The 14,668-nt window shown below is 32.2% G+C and overlaps 2 protein-coding genes across 2 annotated transcripts; one reads left to right on the top strand and one right to left on the bottom strand.

Moving 5' to 3' along the window:
• The first annotated feature begins 1,206 nt into the window (after nucleotides 1-1,206).
• LOC114169013 (aspartic proteinase CDR1-like) lies at nucleotides 1,207-2,730 on the top strand. Its single transcript, XM_028054022.1, has one exon. It carries the CDS (start codon nucleotides 1,328-1,330, stop codon nucleotides 2,636-2,638), a length of 1,311 nt encoding a protein of 436 aa, XP_027909823.1. The 5' UTR covers nucleotides 1,207-1,327; the 3' UTR covers nucleotides 2,639-2,730.
• A 9,848-nt stretch (nucleotides 2,731-12,578) lies between these two features.
• Nucleotides 12,579-13,727, bottom strand: LOC114170503 (proline-rich protein 4-like). The gene is made up of 2 exons (XM_028055994.1): nucleotides 13,580-13,727; nucleotides 12,579-13,465 (listed from the first exon to the last, which is right to left on the bottom strand). The coding sequence occupies exons 1-2, from the start codon at nucleotides 13,689-13,691 to the stop codon at nucleotides 12,801-12,803; spliced, it is 777 nt and encodes a 258-aa protein (XP_027911795.1). The 5' UTR covers nucleotides 13,692-13,727; the 3' UTR covers nucleotides 12,579-12,800.
• Nucleotides 13,728-14,668: the final 941 nt, after the last annotated feature.

A 14,668-nucleotide genomic window follows, 5' to 3' on the forward strand; every position in this document is an offset into this window, starting at 1 on the left:
GTATTTCTCTTCATGTTTTTCTTTTTTAATTAAAGGTGAATGTTGACGAAATAATATACAGAAATGGAAACTCTTGGAACCTCAACGTAGATTCAAAAGATTTTAAATAAATAATTTCTTTACGTATACAATTAGATAACCAAAAAGAATCAGATAACCAAAAAGATATAATGCATCAAATTAATATAAGAGTTTTTGCTTAAACATCTTTATGCAAAAAAGCGAAATCAGATTTATTATAAGTTAAAATTAATTTATACATTAATATATATATATATACATATATATATATATATATATATATATATTCTTCAACATCATATTTAACCTAGCTAATTAATTAAATATTTACTAATTAATTAATATTTTTTTTATTAATATAGTCTTTAATTATGTGATTTTTTTTAATTATCCTATGAGTTCATGAAACTCTAAAGGAATAATATATATTTAATTAATTATATATGTTTATTAAATTAATATATTTCGTGTTTTAATTTGTTGCTTTTATCTGTATATCTAAAGGTTCCAAAATACTTATTATACGTATAAAGTTAAACTCCCAAAGAACCTATATAATATTTGGAAAAGTATGTTCTACTTGTTACTTCTTTAACTAAAACTCATAATTAAGATTTTATTTTAAAAAATTAAGGCTGAAGATATTTACCTAGCGAAAGTACCAAATATAAAATCTAATTTTGCTTTTGTAAAAGTTACGGAATAATAACATAATATTAAATAAAAAGCTTATAATATTCATTGTTTCATAAAAAAAAAATTACGTGTAGACGTACATATACAACAGAAAAGTAGATGAAAATTAATGTATTCTTTCTATTCATTTTTTTTTTAATTAAAGGTGAATGTTGACGAAATAATATACAGAAATGGAACCTCAACGTAGATTCAAAAGATTTTAATTAAATAATTTCTTTACGTATACAATCAGATAACCAAAAAGAATATTCCATACAACGTAAATTCATAATCGAAGACTTTAATTAAATTTATTGAGAATTATCATACTTAAATGAAAATATACAAAAAGAATCACTACATCAAGCCAAATTTTCTCCTTCCTTAATTATAATTTCATGATGACTAGATGAATTTAGATTTTCTACTTAATTTTATTATACTTAATTTCATGATGACTAATACACCATATATTTTTTAATGCTCAGAAGATAAGATCAAAAATCAGTATAGAATTTCTGAACTCGTGACTAGATCTTATAAAAGGCCTCTAACAGTGTAACACTTACTCTTCACTTCGTCGCAGAGATTTTCATTTTCATTCACTTCTCTTCTCTGCACATTAACCATGGCAACAACGATGCAAAGTTATTCATCTCTCGTTCTTGTTCTGTTGTTTCTCTGCAACACTTCTCTCTCAAACGCTCTCAAGGGTTTCAGTGTGGAAATGATGCACCGTGATTCAGAAAAATCGCCATTCTATCTTCCCTCAGAAACTCACTCTCAACGAGTTGCAAAAGCCATTCAGCGTTCCATTGCTCGTGTCAATCATCTCACAAAACCTTCTGCTTCCCTTGACACGGTTGAATCCACCGTGATACCAAACTCCGGTGAATATCTCATGACCTATTCAGTCGGAACTCCACCGTTCAAAATCCTCGGTATAGTTGACACCGGTAGCAACATTGTCTGGTTGCAGTGTAAACCTTGCACAGACTGCTACGAACAAACCAGTCCTATATTTGATCCTAGAAAATCCAGAACATACAAAAACCTACCTTGTACTTCTAGCGCATGTCGTGCTGCGGGAGCTTCTTCCTCTTGCTCAGAGAAGTGTGAATATACTATTAACTACGGTGATGGATCGCATTCAACGGGAGATCTTAGTGTTGACACCATAACCCTAAGCTCCACCGAAGGTTCACCTGTCAAATTTCGTAACATTGCTATAGGGTGTGGACATGACAACACCGGAACCTTTCAAGCCAATGGTTCTGGCATAGTTGGTCTTTCTGGTGGAGCTACTTCTCTGATATCTCAGCTGGGTTCTACAATCGAGGGAAAGTTTTCGTACTGTTTGGCACCGTTTTTTTCAGGGTCTAAATCAACCAGCAAACTCAGTTTCGGTGATGCTGCTGTGCTTTCTGGGAAAGGCGTTGTCTCAACCCCTTTGATCAAACAAGAGGGTCAAATATTTTTCTTCCTAACGTTGGAATCATTCACCGTTGGAAGAAAAAAAGTAGCTGTTAGAGGTTCTTCTTCTGGACCTGCTTCAGAGGGAAACATCATAATCGACTCAGGAACAACGCTCACTCTTTTACCAAGTGATGTATACGAAGAATTGGAATCTGCAGTGGCTGATGCAGTGAATCTGGAACGTGCGAGTGATCCCAGTGGCTTTTTGAGCCTGTGTTATGAAAGTGATTCGAATTCTGAACAAGGAATACCAGTGATCACAGCACATTTCAGAGGTGCAGATGTGGATTTGAAAGCAGTGAACACTTTTATTGAGGTTGGTGATGGGGTAATATGTTTAGCTTTCCGTGCAAGTGAGGATCTTTCCATCTTTGGAAACGTGGCGCAGCAGAATTTCGTGGTTGGATACGATCTTCAGAAGCAAACTGTTTCTTTTAAACCTAAAGATTGTAGCAAGGGGTGATTCTTTTTGTTGTGTTTCTCAGTTTGATTGAATAATACAGAACAAAGTATGTTGTCACTGTTAATCATGTATAAATATTATATTAATCAATACCTGTGAATCACGAATTCTAGAATTTGATTCTGTACTGGTTTTTCTGTGTTGTTTATGATTTTTTTTCTTCTATTATACTTTTATAATACACCTATTATCATTAATTTTTACATTTTAAAATATATTAAAAAATATTTAAAATATCAACACAATATATTTTTAATGCTTAAAACGAGTAAAAAATCTGGATTTGATATGCCAATTATTTGATTTATACGGTTATTCTAAAAACAATATCATGATATATCTATAGGGGGATTTCCTTTTTGTGGCCACATTTAAAAATACCAATTTTACCCTTTAAATATAATAATTTATTAAATTTTAAAAAATTGACTGGCACTTTTACAAGCTTTTTATAAAATTAGCTATATTTGTTTCTTCTCTTCTTCTTTATTTATTAATGGTTATTCTTTCATATGTTCTGATATATTTTACTTTATTTTTAATAAATATAATTTTAGTTTATATATTTACTTAATAACATTACAATATTATCACTTACTAATATAATATCACTCATATTTAAAAAATATATATACACAGGCGCTACCACGCCTGTGTTTACGCTGGTCTATGTTAAAAGTTATACAAAATTTTTAAAAAACATAATAAATATATAATTATTATTAATGGTCTAAATTAAAATTATATGTAATAAATATTATCTATATAAAAAATTATAAATTATTATAATCATAAATATATATTGTGACTTTATAAATTAAATAATTTAATAATAAACATATATTCTAAAATATTAAATACAGATATGTATAAAAATAAATATGTGACTTAAATTATTAAAGTCATATGTAATTGATATTGTAAAAATAAAGAGTTATAAATTGTTGTCATTATAAATATATTATTCTATAAATTAAATAATTCATTAATGAATTTTAAAATATTAAATATGATGATACATCGTCACCGGAAGTCAGGTTTTTTTCTCTTACAGAAATCTATTACTTGTTTTGAATATCTATATTTTCTGACAAAACTATGTTGCTTGCACAAAGTTTTAGGTCTGAAACTCCTAAGATAGTTGAATCAGACAATTAATATGTCTGTGAAATAATACATTAATTTATATAATATATATATATATATATATATATATAATAATAATAATAATAATAAAAATTTAAGTGTAACGTCCAGTAAAAATAACAAACTTAGACATTATATAAAGAAAAAACCTTGTCGATTTTTTAACTTTAAAAATTTTGAGTTGGAGCTAAAGATTTATACAGATTTCAGTTTTTTCTCGTTAATATATATTGTCTTTCCCATAAATTCTATGGAAAGACTTGTCACTGAAATTAATATACAGATGAACTGTTATAATTTTTTGTTCTGTATCTGTCAATCGATTAGATTTTCTTCCTTTTCATTTACTTTTTGGTTTATTTTGATACACTTATTTGTTTATTTTGGTTTTCCATCAATTTCTTTAGAATGTTAGGTTAACATGGTAAAATACTTCTGATATGTTAGAACCTTATAAAGAAAAAGTTTTTTTTAATTAAAATATATATTAAATCAAGACAATAAATATATTAGATTTTTTTTCAAATGTGGGTAAGTTTTCCCACAAAATTATGAGATAGGGTGCGAAAAATTTATAAATCTAGGTTAAGTTGTTAGGATGGAGAATGAAATAGAAGTCGTGATGTATATTAATGAATTTTTTTAAAATTTTAAAAAAGACAAAATCTTTATAGTACATGACAATTTTTGTGTAGGATAATAAAACTTCAAATTGTTAAATTTTTGTTAAACTAATTTTTGTATATATTTTAGTTAATTTATAGTTCACACACACTCAATTTTATTTCATTTCTGATCCAAACATGTGATGTAGAATATTGGGAAGACCTCTAACAACTTGTATCTGCAATGAAATATATCAACTCAATCCTAAGAGACTAAACAAATGTTCATATTATAGAAATAAAAGATATCACAGGGACAATTATGTTCATATTATAGAAATAAAAGATATCACAGGAACGATTATCTCTATCGTCAGTATTTTTTTCTATTTCTAGTTTTTCAAGATGTTATATTATGTTCATTGTAACGCCCCATTTAATTTAATACGTAAAATTAAAGGAAACGTCACACAGAGATAATCAACAATGCAATCCTGGGGTACATAATACCACCCCTACAACTAGGCACACCATGATGCCAACCAAAAACAGAATAACGGTTCGACCAAAGTTTACAAAAACCAAGAACAGCGAAATACAGGGGCCATAGCCCTAAAAAAAAGTACAATGACAACTATAGTCCAATCCACGCGGACTAAGCAGCAGAATCTCCATCTCCTTGCTGACCACGAGAACCTCGCCCATCTGCTCCCATCAATCGAATTGATGATCATCGCAAGAAGAAGTACCACATACAAGACAACCATGCAACAAACCGGGTAAGTTAGAGCCAATACATTTTCATCATACAGTCAAACATAGTATCATCATCCTATATCCATATAACAACCAAGCATGTCATGACTTTTCATTCAATACACTACGACTTGACTCGACTCATCCGGATACGTATAACTTAGTCGGATTCAGCGGATGCTTGCACTTGTGGTGGATACCCCTGCTCGACTCTGAGCTGCTCATCTCCGAGCTATGTGTTACAAGTGTTACAATGAATCAAATCTCCCTCACCACAAGGTTATCCCTTAATGAATTTCAGGCCTCCTGCTACTCTCACCACAAGAGTCAGTCTGCTCTAAGTGAGACTAACTGGCCCCTTAGAGTGTCAGGATGCAGTCCTTACCTTGAATCCTTACCTAGTTATACAGATGGGGCACCACCATGGGCACCCACTAACAGGGGTCATGGAATTACGTCCCGACCACTGAAGCGCAACCCTGAAAGTCTCGCCTAGAGACCCCAAGGAATTTACACGCTGACACGGACCAACATTCATATCTCAGCAATAGGAGAACATTAAATCATATTTACATTTCTATAGCAACCCTTGAGATTAATTCCTCATACGCATCATATTTCGAATCCATACCTCGGATCATCACCACCCCATGAATCTAGGGCCTCATCTCATATCAATAATGTGTTTCCTTTAGTTCCAAACCACTCATTCATTTCACATGCTAAGATCATACCCATCCCGTCATACGCAAATTCGTAATTCATGCCAAGCATACATAATACTCCCTTATATACATGTTTCTCATCATACAATTCACACCCAAAGCAATATCAATCCTCCAAAGACAAACAACCACCCAAACAGCGTACAGCCTCGCCCAACCCCTCGCTCAGGTTGAAGGGTCTCGCTCAGGCGAGACGTGCTCGCTTAGGCGAGCCCCCTCTTCGCCTGGGCGAGGGTTCGTTGAAGCACTCAGGGAACGCCACGGAATCTCGCTTAGGCGAGCCTAACTCGCCTGGGCGAGATTAACAGCTCTCGCCCCTGATTCACCTGCAGCAAGGGCGTTTCCCGACCCAACCAAACACACCAAGCACTATACGCATCAAACCAGTGATTTATTCATACAGTCCACTCACAAGCTCAAGAACAGGCATAAAATACAACTTAAATCTCGGACTCTAACTTCCCGTACCTGGAAATGGGTCTGTACTGGTCTTTCGGCACAGAACTAAGGAGCACAGCAGCTCTAGAACCCGATTCGCAACTGGAACAGTGGGTAAAACGAGTTATAAAAGAGTCTCCACTGTTACTGTGAAAGCTATACAAAACAGAGGCGATAAGGGTTAAGGGTACTTACGTGAACAGAACAATGGCCAAGCTAAACGTAAATCTGAAGAACGTTGGAACCCTAGCAGAGCTCTAGTGCGGAAACAGGGAAGGAGGCGGCTGCGAATCTGAGAATGCAGAAAGTGTGAGTGTTAGGGCAACTGAAACAGGTTTTTATCCTATGAGCCGGCCTTTAGGCCCAATACTGTAAGGCAGCCCACTAACTTTTAGGACAGGAATAAAATGGGCCTTACATTCATCACCATTTTACTTGTAATTTGTCATTATTTAATAAAATGATCTTACTCTTTCTACTTTTAAGAAAAACATCCCACATTATTATATTTGACCAATTTCAACTTCAATTGATATACTTTTACCAATTATTTATGTTAACAAACTGAAGTCGTTACTAGTCAAAGACAATTTCAGTTCAGTCTAAAGTTCTCATATATTATGAGACTTTACCTTTTAAAGAATTTACAAAGAAACCGTTAATATACATAGGGAGAAATGTGTCCCAAATATTTTAATAATTTCTTAATTTGAATTTATTTTCTCCCTAATAAATTTATAAATTTACTTTTCATCCTCAATAAAAAAAAATAATCTTAACATATATTTTTATTTTGATCCTATTCTTTACTAGCACTTATTACGTGATGATTTTTTGTTATACGTCACCAATCGAGCGATAATATATCCAACCAGTATTTTGTTTACTTTTGCGTAGTTTTATATTATTAATATGTCACTTTAGTTTTTATTTTCTTTGTAAACTTATTATTATAATTGAAATAAATGTAATATCAATTCGTTTAACATCATTATTACGATATATTATTTTATTTTATTTTTATTTTGAATATTAGTAATCAAGTACAACTACATTTTCATTTTAAATATTACGATATATTAATTTTGAATATTAATAATCAAATTAACTATACCTTTTCATTTTAAATTTTAGTATTATAAAATTATGATACTATTTTAATTTAATTATATTTATTTATTATTTTATTATCGATGATAACATTCGACATGAAACCTTTAATCGTTAGACTGGTTCCATATTAAAGATGTTGAAAAAATTACTTTTTGTTAAATCTCAATAAATATCTTAAATTTCCTAAACGAATATCCTCGGTTAAAAACTAACTAATCCTTAAACGCATAAAAATCATATAAAGAATTAACCTTTTAGGTAAGCATCTTGGTGAAAAAAAAATTAACACAGATTAAAAATAATTTATAAATTAATAAATTTTAATTAATGAATTAGTTATTTGTAAGACCCAATATTTTCTGCCCTTATGTTTAAGGGCTGCCCCAAATCTAATTGGGCCTAAGGGCTGGCCGAGCCAAAGATCCTAAACCAGCCTAACACTCTCACTCCTATCTCACTTTCAGAAAACATTAGTCCTCAAATCCCTTCGTTCTCAACAGAAGTTTTGCTAGGGTTTGATCCTTAGCCTTCGTCAAGGTTGCTAAAGCTCTTTCGACTCCACCTCACTAAGTTGTTCCCGGAACTGTGGTGCTCACTGTTTATGTATATGACTCATTTGGACATCTCTTTCCAAGTAAGGGAAGTTAGGGCTTTGTGTTTGAATGATTTTTGGCCTATTCTTGGTTCTGTTTGGTGTTGTATGGGCTATATGTTACTATGAACATGCGAAGTGCTTCTGTTTGTTGTTTGGTGCGAAAATGTAACTGCTGCAGGTGAGAACAAGGGCGAGAACTAATAATCTCGTCCAAGTGAGCTAGTCTCGCCTAAGCGAGACTGGTAGAGGCTCGCCCAGGCCTTCTGCGCGAGCTGTCGCTCAGACGGGCCATCTTTGTTTTGAGCGAGAGAATGCCTCACTCAGGTGAGGAGATCTCGCCGAAGCGAGCTAGTGCGAATGGCCATTGTTCCAGATTGTCGAGCTCTCGCCTAGGCGAAGGGAGCTCACCTGAGCGAGAGTCCCTCTCACCTGAGCGAGACCCTTCTGCCTGAGCGAGGGGCTGCGCGAGGGGTAGGTTTGCTCCTTGTTTTCTTTGTTTTTGGATATTAATCGTATGTTTGGACTGATTATACCGTTTAAAGTATGAATTGAGTGACTTTGTGTGAATATGATGAATTATGGTTTGTGGCTTATGAGTTTAACATGAATTGAATATGATGAGTTGGGTATGAATTCGATATGAGATATGGAATGGTTCATGGGTGGGCAAATGATGAATTTTGGCTATGATCTTGGCATGTGATTTCAATGAAATGGTTGGTATCTGTTCCTGCAGAGAACAAATAAGATGAGTTAGGCACAAGTGTCACCTTACCACGTAGTCCGCTATCTCTTCAGTTGGACTCTCCCCAATTGATACATGTCAGCTTGAACCCAGGAGGGGTTACCTGCAGAAGAGTCTCCGAAGCTCAAGTAAGTCAAAGCTCTCAGAAAGTCAAATTAGTGATTAATGAATGTGTACCTTTAATTCGTGGGGTCCATGCATATTTATAGAGCATTAATGATGTTCGTTTATCCAATGGGTCGAGCCTTGGCTTGGGCCATAGCCTGGGTTATGAGTGGGCCTGGGCCCTAACCCAGGCCCCCAAGGTCCATCGAACGCAGGGACCTCCATTTTACTAAGTCTTCGAGGACGGTCTGATCCGTTTACTTCTTGGCTTGTCAGATGTCGTCCTTGGCCGCGTACTATCCGTGTTGGCCATTTTGTTGTTACTTTAGCCTTTGTTCAGTTAAATTCGAGACCATGGCGGCCCAGGTTGTGTACTTGGGTTGTCTCTGGCATGTTCGTGAGGTTTATCATTTATATGGTTAAATTGACCAGGTCCGGTATAAGTTAGACTTACTCGGCATAGGCTGAATACTTGGCTGCCTTGATGTATTTTTTACTTATTTGATTGAGTTCGGTTAGGTGTGGTACAGTATCAAAATGGCATGGTATTGGTATGAGGTGAAATTCTATATTCATGGATTGGGAAGGATGAGTTGGAATGGATTCAACATGGAATATGAATGAGGATTGGGTTATAAAGGTTGGCATGAGGGTTATGTGCATGATAAATAATACCTGATTGATTGAGCATGTTTGGTTTGTGTCAGTGCGTAATTCCTTGAGATTTCAAGGTAGTGCTTCAGTGGTCGGGACGTAATTCCATGGCCCCTGTTAGTGGGTGTCCATGGTGGTGCCCCATCTATATAATTTGGTAAGGATTCAAGGTAAGGTTGCATCCTGACACTCTAAGGAGTCAGTTAGTCTCACTTAGAGCGGACTGACTCTTGTGGTGAGAGTAGCAGGAGGCCTGAAACTCATTAAGGGCTAACCTTATGTGTGGGGGATTGAATCATTGTAACACTTGTAACACATAGCTCGAGGGTGAGTAGGGTAATCCATCACAAGTGCAAGCATCTGCTGAATCTGACCAGATTATATGTATCCGGATGAGTCAAGTTGAGTCCTAGTGTATTGATTTGAAGGTCATAACATGCTTGAATGATGTGTGTATATTTGACTGTAGAAATATATCTGATTGCATGATAAAATCTTTTTGGCTCTAGCTTACCCTTTTGTTTGTTGTATGTTCTGTCTGGTGTGGTTTTCTCTTTTTTGCGATGATCATTGTTGATGTGAGCAGATGTGAGAACTCTCCGTGGTCAATTGGGAAATGGTAATTCCGCTACATAGTCTATCCGTGTTGGATCTCGCTGATTTGAGCTTTTTTATAGGGCTAAGGCCCGTGTATTGTATTGCCCCTAGGACTTTATCTCGAATAATGTCTATCTTTTACTCCTTTTGGGTTATGGGCATTGTAGTGAGCTTTAGTATTTCCTTTTAAGTAAGTACCTTGGATAACTGAAAGGAGTGACTTTATAATCCGCAACTTGACTATTTATATTATTCGGTGTAAGATTTCATTTAATTATGCTATTATTTAGATGAGGTGTTACATTATTTACCTTTTAATTAATATATTAATTATTTAACGTTAATTAATATATTTATTATATTTTTAATAAAAAGTTAACTTATTACACATTTCATTGAGCATGACATCGTTATCTTTATCTTGATATGTATAATATGAAAGGAGACGAGTTTGGACAAATTAATATACTTTTTCATATTATAATTATTATATACAGTATATTTGCATTTTTATTACATTAAAATAATATAACTACAACAGTATAAATAATTTTGTAAGAATAATATTAGAAAACATTGAAATAATATGTCATGATTATTTTGAAAGAAAAATATTATTTTGAAATAAATAGAATTTTTAATATAATTTATTTTATTAAGTAACTTTTTTTATTTGTACAAAATAGCTATATTCATTTAAAAAAAAAATAGACTGAATAAAAAACCGAGAGTATTTCCTTATGCAAATAATATAGATTATATATACTTCTGCAATTGTGTAAGTAATACAAACATTTTATAACGTCAGAATTATTATGAATATAAACAGTTTCAAGGTATTAATTTAATGTATATCTATAACAATATATAAAGGGGATTCCCCTTTTTGTGTCCACTTTTCAAAATACCGATTTTACCCTTTAAATATAACAATTTATTAAATTTTAAAAAATTGACCGTTACTTTTACAAACTTTTTATAAAATCAGATGTCTCTGTTTCTTCTCTTCTTCTTTATTTATCAATGGTTATTCTTTTATCTGTTTTGATATATTTTACTTTATTTTTAATAAATATAATTTTAAAATATATATTAACTTAATAATATTATAATATTATCACCTACTAATATAATATCACGCATTTTAAAAAATACATACACACAGGCGCGATAGCGCCTGTGTTACGCTAGTACGTAATAAAATCAATTTAATGTATATAGGTATAATTTCTCGACAATTTTGTTTTCAAAAATGTGTCTGTTTTCGTTAAAATTTATATTTTACTTGTATACATTTTAAAAATATATATAAAAATATTTAATCATATAAATATTTTTGAAAATTTTAATTAATTAATTAATTAATATTTCTAACCAAATAAATTAAAATTATTATTATCTTTTTCTGAAATTACTTTATTGTAATTAATAAATAAAATTAATTTATAAATATTAAAAATTTAAGTTCAGACATTATTATAAATTTATATTAATACAAAAAATGTTACTCTCCTAAGTTATGTTTTATTTTAATTTTTAATTAAAAAATGGACTTGTAACCTACTAGTTTAGTATGTTGGGTGAGATAAGACAAAGCGAAAACACCAGCTTAGCCTGTGGGCCAAGCCCACTTTGCTACAATTTCTCTGGATAAAATTTACGGAATTTCTTCTTGGACCTTAACCCTTTTCTTCCTGCACCTCCCATATTTTCTAGAAACTCCTAAATGATACTTAACCTTTTGATTAGATAAAAAATGATTTTTCTCTCTCCTAATATTTTCCACCCACCAGCACTCAGGCCCCTCACACTTTCCTAATCTAGGGTAGAAAACATGTTCAGTGAAAAATTGGATTTTGAAATCTAGTTGATCGGATTTCGAATTTCAATTAAAATTAAATTTTAAAATCCGATTAAGATAATTATTGAATTAAAATATATATATATATATATATAAATTATTTTCTTTGGTTTTTTTATTCTTTTTATATTCTTTTTGTAATTTTGTAATTTTATTTATTTTGCTTAATACATTACATAAAAACAATATATATATATATATATATATATATATATATATAATATGAAGGATTTTGTCAATATTGGTTAATTCCTTACAAGCTACGTGAATTGATTAATAATATGAAGGAAGTGTTTCTGCATGGAAGCTAAAAGTGAAACCACATGATTAAAATTTTTCGAGTTTAAACTTTAGTTGTCATGTTCTGTGAGATCTTTTCGGGAAGTTCTAAATTTTATAGAATCTGTCCCTAATAAATTATAAACTTACCATTGGCTCTGATTTCTGATTGAACAATCAATTTAAAGCAATGATTATAGTAGTTATTCTTTTTTGTTATAAAATATAGAACAAAATGATTTTGTTTTCAAACCCAAGAGATAATTCCTTAATAAAGGACGTTCACAACATTAGGAAACAAATTCTGAAGAACAAATCCGATAAACTAAAACGAAATCTCAGTAGTATCATTTCTTACTTTAAGACAATAATTTTACAAAAGGTAACATTAATGAAAAATTTATTGAGGAGGGATACAATAGGATTAAGAAACTAATGGTTGAGATTGGAATGTGGTTTAATTACCACTATATAATCAACACACTTAGTAATGGAAGATATAATAACTTTATTGCTTGATGAGGCACAATGGGTGTTATCATTTTATGGAGTTGGAATTGGAGGAAATGGTTTCTTGAATTTGGGATAAAATGGTAGTTTAGGAATAGACTTTTTGAAGAAAGGTTTTGGTTTTAAGAATTCCTCTGACTCAATGGTAGGAATAGGCTTTTTCACAACAAATGGTTTAGGAATTGGCTTAACAAATGGTTCTGGAATAGGTTTAAGCACTGGAATTGGCTTAACAAATGGTTTTGGAACAGGTTTAACAATAGGAATTGGCTTAACAATGGGAACTACCTTTGGAACAGGTTTAATAATAGGAATTGGCTTAACAATGGGAACTATCTTTGGAACAGGTTTAATAATTGGAATTGGCTTAACAACGGGAATTATCTTTGGAACAGGTTTAAGAATAGGAATTGGCTTAACAACAGGAATTATCTTTGGTACTGGCTTAACTATGGGAATAGGTTTTGGGAAAATACCTTTGAATTTTGCTTCTTCACTGGGAATTGGTTTTGGTGTAGGTTTCTTGTAAAATGGAATAGGAATAGGTTTAATGAGAGGAACTGGTTTTGGAATAGGTTTAGCAAATGGAATTGGTTTAGGAAACAATCCTTTGAACTTTGATTCTTCATCATCTCCTTCTGGGTTTACTTTTCCTAAATCTTCATTCACAACCTTCCCATCCTTGTTCACTTCATTGCCTGCATAAAAATGCAATAAATATATAAACTAATAGACACACTAATTAAAGAAAACAAAACCTCATATATAAAAGCCTAAAAGGGAGTAATGTGTCAGTATTTGCATACACAAACCTGAAATTTGAGTTGTGGCTAAAACAGAAGTAGCATAACTGAAAGTGACAAGGAGCAACAAGGGAACCCAGAAGCACAAAAGTGCAGAGTTCAGAGTGGAACCCTTTCTCATTGCTAAAACAAGTAATGGAAACTAAAAGTTGGAAATGTGTGAAGGTTTGAGTCATAGTTGTTGCATAATCACATTATTTATAATTCCTAGCTTGGGATTAGTTGGTGATTGGTCATTACATGCTATGAAATAATGCACTCCGAAATTTTAGATTAGGTTTAGGATTATAATGTGGGTGGTTGCAACTTTGACCAGTGTTTGGAGAGGTGAGAAGAGTTTAACACCGTTATTGTAGCTGTGTTGGTGAGGAATGGTGTTTTCAATAAATGAGTCTGCTGGGTAACATGTTTCTTTTTCTTTTGTGTGTTGAAAACTGCATAACTTCTGCAGAAGGTTCAAATGCAACATGACAAAGCAGATTTCATATATTTTATTGTATACACTTAGTGTAATACTATTGTAGGAGGTTTTTAGTGTAATACTCAACCATTGTTCACTACATCACCAACTACTATATCATACGTTTCAACCATCTTAACTATATAAAGGCAGTAACTTTATCCAATTTTGTGGGGGACAATTTCATGCATAGCATGCACATCGGATCTTGCATTTCTCCTCATAAGAGCCCAAGTTCCCATCTCTAACCCATGTACTTCATCCTTGAACAAACTAGGGCTCATTGTATCTTCTACACAAAATATCGATCTCTTTGAATAAGAAAGGTTGACCACAATGGAAGGGGTTGTGAGAAAGAATATTGTCCATGTTCATTAGCAATATTACAAGAGTATTTAAGTTTGTATACATCGAAAGATGTTTTCCTTCTTTCCGGTGAGTAAACTTGTGATCTTTTAAACCACATTCTTTTTAAACCTTGTGTGTGTTAGTTAAGAGTAATTGTATTCCAAATAATACTTGATTTTATCCATGAGTGATTATGTTTAAAATAATTTTTATTTTTAACTAGGAGTGACTATGTTTTAAATAATAACTATTTTTAAAATAATGTTTATTCTTAACTATGAGTGACTATG

Source organism: Vigna unguiculata, chromosome 11 (genome assembly GCF_004118075.2).
Source record: "Vigna unguiculata cultivar IT97K-499-35 chromosome 11, ASM411807v1, whole genome shotgun sequence".
NCBI lineage: Eukaryota > Viridiplantae > Streptophyta > Magnoliopsida > Fabales > Fabaceae > Vigna > Vigna unguiculata.

What these genes read in the sequence shown, in the direction of transcription:
- LOC114169013 (XM_028054022.1), top strand. Translation starts at nt 1,328, where the DNA reads ATGGCAACAACGATGCAAAGTTATTCATCTCTCGTTCTTGTTCTGTTG.
- LOC114170503 (XM_028055994.1), bottom strand. Translation starts at nt 13,691, where the DNA reads ATGAGAAAGGGTTCCACTCTGAACTCTGCACTTTTGTGCTTCTGGGTT. An exon ending in AGCCACAACTCAAATTTCAG is followed by an intron (nt 13,466 to 13,579) that starts GTTTGTGTATGC and finishes ATTTTTATGCAG; the next exon opens with GCAATGAAGTGAACAAGGAT.